This window comes from Acanthisitta chloris, unplaced genomic scaffold, assembly GCF_000695815.1.
Source record: "Acanthisitta chloris isolate BGI_N310 unplaced genomic scaffold, ASM69581v1 scaffold5642, whole genome shotgun sequence".
Taxonomy (NCBI): domain Eukaryota; kingdom Metazoa; phylum Chordata; class Aves; order Passeriformes; family Acanthisittidae; genus Acanthisitta; species Acanthisitta chloris.
Genome location: NW_008658690.1, coordinates 22,465 through 27,937, shown reverse-complemented (window position 1 = coordinate 27,937; position 5,473 = coordinate 22,465). Strand labels below are relative to the sequence as shown.

Sequence of the window (5,473 nt, the reverse complement as noted above, 5' to 3'; positions counted from 1 at the left end):
CTAAAGTGGATGATTTTGAATGACTTTTGCCTCCAGTTAAACCCAGTTTATGGACACATCTTCATGGGAGAGTCATGGGATGTTGCAGACTGATGCTGTGTTCAAAGTCACATCAAGTGAAAGGCCCCTGCTGGGTAAGAGCTGGATCTAACCTTGGCACTGTGTTTCTCCTGGAGCAGGTGGTGGATGTGAGCAGGTGTCCATGAGTGGTTCCCAGACATGATGGCTGACCAGCCACCTCCCCTGGAAGCTACACCTCTCCTCAATGAAGTGCCACTTCTACCTCACATGGTCAATGGGGACAGCATCCAGCAGGTAAATCCAACCCCATCCCACTTCTCCTGCAAGCCTTGGAGCTCTGGGCACAGCTTGGATGGTGGCTGCAAGAGGAGAAGGCACAGCAGAAAGCAGCTGTGATACTGATGTGCAAAGTTAGGAGAGGATGTGGTTCTCAGCACTGATCTCGTCAGGGAAACAGAAGTGCAGGTAGAGAGAGGGGAAAAATCATTCAGCATCAAATACAGTGGATGAGTTTAGCCTCCAGATTAAAAGTGATGTTTGTTACACCCATGGAAACGCTTTAAAATTAAACTGCAAAGTCCAGGAGTCAAAGCAAGTACAGATTTAATAGAGGACTAAGGTTTTGTAACTCATGTGAAGTAGTGAATAAAGATCAGCAAGTGGTTCCAGGGCTCTAAAGTCTGTTCCAGGAAGATGAAAGGAAAGAGTTTGGCTTCCTGGTATTAGGTATCTTCATTAATAATTGCAGGGCAGTGGTGAAACCTGAGTGTGTTTAGTTGAAACTTTAGAGTTCTGCTGGACACAACCCTTGAGAAGTGCCTGGTGGGGTGGGGAATACAGGCAAAAGTGAAAGCAAAACAGTTGGGAAGCCCAAACTTATATAAGTTGTTAGTAAACATGAAGTGGATTGGGTGTTTGGCAGTAGGAGCTGAGTGTCTTGTGCTGTAAATGTTGAGGGATTGGGAGAGGGACCTGCAGAGCACTCAGCAGTGTCACACACACTCTGGTACTTAACTCTGCATCTCACTTCAAGGTGCATCTTTTGCCTGAGCAGCTGCAAATGTGACAAGTCCTGGGAGGAGAGAGAAGGTTGTTGGGGTATTGGCTTAAAGAGCTAAGTGGTTGGTTGTGGATCAGTCAGATCAGTGTCTGGAGGATGTGGTTTGGAGCTTCCAGCAGTGACAGGTTCATGGTTGAACTTGATGATCTTGGAGGTCTCCTCCAGCCTTAATGGTTCTATGATTCTACTCCACACACTGCACATGGGTTTGGAAAAAGGAAGCTTTGAATTTACCTTTCTGGAGGCAGCATGGGATGCTGAACACCTCCTGGTCTTGATGACACAATGATCTTAGAGGTCTCCTCCAACCTTGATGATTTGATGCTTCTGTTCTAAGTTTGTTGGCTGGACAGAGTGTTGGGTATCTCATCCAGACTCACCTTCCCACAATATGCTGCACCAGGTGATCTAAGGTCCCTTCCAACCTGGGCTGTTCCAGGATTCTCTACTGACAAAACCTCAGCTGAAGGATTTCTGTGCCTGGAGTTAAGTAATGGTTTAGTTGAAGCAAGAGACAAACTGCCTGCTGCTTTAGTCTGATCAGTTCTTCACCTCAAGTGTCTGACACCAACTGAAACAGGAGTTAGGGGTTGTTCGTAGTGTTGTTCCCTTCTGTTAACAGCAGGGAAAGTTGCCTAAAATTTTCCAGAGAATAACTGTCGTGAAATGGTGAGGAAAGGTTACATGAAGAGCTGTTTGAAAACAGGGTACAGCAAAATAGCCATGAATTGTTGGTGGTCTCAGCCCATAAATGCTGGAAGGTTTTAAATGAGATATCCTGTAAGTTGTTGCTGTTACAGATGAGAGGGAGGAGAGACCTGGGTTGTTTCAGTGATATACTTGGAAAATAGGCTTTATTAAACAAGTGCTTTTCTCTTTTTGCCACAGATTCTGAGGCAAAAACTCTTGGAGAAAGACTGGTGGTAAAAGCACAAGAGTTGTGTCTGGACATAGGGAAAGCTGTAGAGCCTCTAAGCTATCTCTGAAGTTGTGGCATTAGCAAGGTGAAATTTCAGCCCCTGCCCAGCTGGGAGGTTACTCAGGAGGTTGTGTTTCACAAGGAAAAGGGATCAAGCAGATCTAACTGAACACCATCCCCAGAGCTGTGTGTGGGGCATGTCTGGCTGTGGGGCAGTGTGGACAACACATAGAAAGGTGTCAGTCCCTGGTATTTTGGGGACCTAGAGGAGACTTTGCAGTCAGGGAAATTTCCAGATGTCACCAAGTTGAGTGGGAGTGTGGATCTGCCTGAGGGTAGGAAAGCTCTACAGAGAGACCTGAACAGACCTGATGAGTGGCTGAGGACAAGTGCAGGAGAGGTGTGGGATGTGTGTCCTGCCAGGGCTGCAGGGAGAGGACTAGAGGGAATGGCCTTGAGCTGAGCCAGGGCAGAGTCAGATTGGATGTGAGGAGAAATGTTTTCCCTGTTGTGGTGTTGAGGCCCTGGGATATTGCCCAGGGAGGTGGTGGAGTCACCATCCCTGGAGGTGTTTCAGAGGTGTCTGGATGTGGCATTGGAGGATCTGGTTTAGGGGTTCCAGCAGTGACAGGTGAATGGTTGGACTTGATGACCTTCGTGGTTTCCTTTGACCTTGATGATGCTCTGAAAAAAAGGCAAGACAAAAGGGTTTTCTCTTGAAATGCATTTGAAGAGAAGATTTGAAGACTGATGTTCCTTTAAACAGTGTCTTGACTTAGAAGCTTAATTAATGCACATGATGGTTAAGGATTTGACTGCCAGTGCTCTGGAGGACAGGGATGGGCTGATTATAGGTCATGGTGCAGTGATTTGTTTCCAGAAATCAAACTTGGGCTGTTTGCCAGTCCCTTCAGTCACTCTGGGATGCAGCACCAGTTCCATGTCACTTAAAGCCCAAGTTGGAAGTTTCCTGGAAGGGTTTCTGGTTCTGAGCAGTGGAAAGTGTGGGAGTTAGGGATAAAGCAGAACACTGGGGCATGGAAACAGCTCTCAGCCTGTGCTGGTCCCAGCAGCTCTGACCTGGCTGCACCTGGAGGTGCTGACAGAGCTGTGACTCCAGCACTAGCCTGTGTCTAACTTGGCTTAGGTCCACTCATTAAAACGCTCGAGCTTCCTGGAAATTTTCCTTGTTGGAAGGTAGATGGAGCTGCCTTTGCTTCACTAATTACAGTGAGTCATTCTTCTAAGACATTGCCCTGTGCATTCCTGGAATTCCAGGCCCTGCACTGCACCACTCGCTTGGGATCCTGTTCCCTGAGCTCAGTTAGGAGTTTCCTGAGCTGTTTCTGAGAACTTGAGTTGACTGAAAGCTGTTTTGAAGCTCTGACACGTTCACTGGCTCTGGATCTCTCCAGGATCCCTTTGCTGCCCTGGGAGATGAGCCTTGCTCTGAGGTGTAATCCTGCCCAGGGAGCAGCAAACCTCCTCTTTCCTGGTTCCTTGTGCTCTGGCAAATCCATTATTGTCACTTTTCTTTAAACAAATAACTTCTCTCTTCACTGAGCTCAGAGATTCAGTGGCATTGAAGTCATCAGTTCTAGTCTGAAATGACAGATCTGCCTAAGTTTCATTATTGGTATGAATTATGCCATTTTTAAAGGTATAATCTGCTCTCTCTCCTTCTCCTGGAACAATCATAAGTATTACTGTCTGCCTAAATGGACTTTTCAGCTGGTTTTCAGTGGTTTCCTTATGTCCAGAAGCAAATCATGTCCCTGAAGTAAAATCCTCCTGTACATCAGCACCAATTCTGCTGTATGAGGGACGATATAAAAAATCAGAGTCAGTGTTAATGGCGCAATGAACTTATTAATGTCATGCTTAGCTCATTTTTTCCAGGAGTTATATGTCCAGGTGGTTTCAGATCCCGTCTCCCTGCTGGAACTATCACTGCAGGGGTAGTGTAAATATATTGGATAAAAACTGAAGGAACTCTACCCATCAGTGTCTCATCGTCCATGTCACTCCAAGGTTGCCCAGGCTTTGTTGTTTCACTTTTAGCACATGGATTTAAGGAAGAGAATGAGGTTTCATCCCCAGATAATTCCTGAAATTTGAAGGAAAAAAAGGCAAACTAAACCTATGTTGTGATTTCTTTCCTACAGGTTATTCTTGTCCAGGTCAACCCAGGTGAAACCTTCACAATTACAACTGAAGATGGCCACGTTCAGTGTATTCAAGGTAAAGGGAAGGATGAAGTTCTGAATCCAAATATTTTGATTCTGGAGTTGCTGCCAGTGTTTCTTCAGTGGTGTCAGATGTGGTTTGTGTGTTCTGCAGAGTAATACATTGAGTTTTTCAGTGCAGATGAGGCAGCACTGGGAGGTTTCCAGGATTCCCTGCAGGCTTTAATGTACAAAAACTGAAATTTCAGCTGGGTTTGTGATGCTCCTTGAGTAACTCTCTAACTGTAATCCTAATATAGATATTTATATGGGATTTAGTCCACAAAATCTAAGCTTAAATAGCCACTGTGCCCTCACTGCACTGTAAGGCATAGTTGAGGGAATTGTTGCTCCCAAACTTTCCCTTCTGGGCAAGGGACAATTATGAGGGCAAAGTATCTCCTGTAAGTCAAGTTGAATTTATCAGTATTTCCATTTTTGACTGATTTTCACCATTTCCAGTGATATTACATAAAATGTGTCCATTCTGCTCCCATCAAACCCCACACAGGAATATTACTTCCTTTCAGTCTGATGTGAAAACTCATAGATTGTTAAGGAGTTGAAATGGAGCTTAGAGATGATCCAGCCCCATCCCCTGCCCTGGGCAGGGACACCTCCCACCAGAGCACTGTGAACACTGCCAGGGTTGGGGCAGCCACAGCCTCCCTGGGCAGCCTGGGCCAGTGTCTCAGCACCAGAACAGGACAAATTTCTGCCTGGGAAAAGCTTTGTTTGTTTAAAAAGTGGTTCTTGTTTCCCCTCTAGGTCCAGCACATGTCCCTATGATGTCCCCGAATGGTTCTATGCCACCAATATTTGTGCCTCCTGGTTATGTATCTCAGGTAAACCTGGATTTATTCTCCTATTTCCTTGTGTTTGTGGGTGGGGTTTTGTAATAACATCATTATTCTTTATTTTCATTGATCATTTTCGCTGGGAAAAGAATTTATCCTATTTTTCCCACAGAATTTATCAGCTATTTCACTTTACTGTGGTCTCTGTCACCTTCTGTTCACTGACTAACACCTTATCAGGTATTAGGGGTATTTTACTGATACTCCTAGGCTGTATAAGATACTTTTAGGAAGAAAACCAGCTCTGAATTATCTGTCTAAGCTCCATTAACAGGACCCAGGTGTTTATTCCTCACCAGTGCTGTGTGTAGGGTGAAGGTGGGTGCCTGGCTCAGACAAACACTCCCAGCTGGCTGCAGGTTTGCTGTTCCATATGGCTAATGATAACTAA

The 5,473-nt window shown here is 45.4% G+C and overlaps 1 protein-coding gene across 1 annotated transcript in view; it reads left to right on the top strand.

Moving 5' to 3' along the window:
• The first annotated feature begins 222 nt into the window (after window positions 1-222).
• LOC103812177 (fibronectin type-III domain-containing protein 3a-like) overlaps window positions 223-5,473 on the top strand; it is a 22,750-nt gene continuing 17,499 nt past the window's right edge. The window contains exons 1-4 of the mRNA XM_009085187.1: window positions 223-315; window positions 3,900-3,914; window positions 4,166-4,241; window positions 4,994-5,070. Of these exons, the coding sequence (XP_009083435.1) occupies window positions 223-315; window positions 3,900-3,914; window positions 4,166-4,241; window positions 4,994-5,070 (261 nt within the window). The remainder of the gene's footprint in view (window positions 316-3,899; window positions 3,915-4,165; window positions 4,242-4,993; window positions 5,071-5,473) is intronic.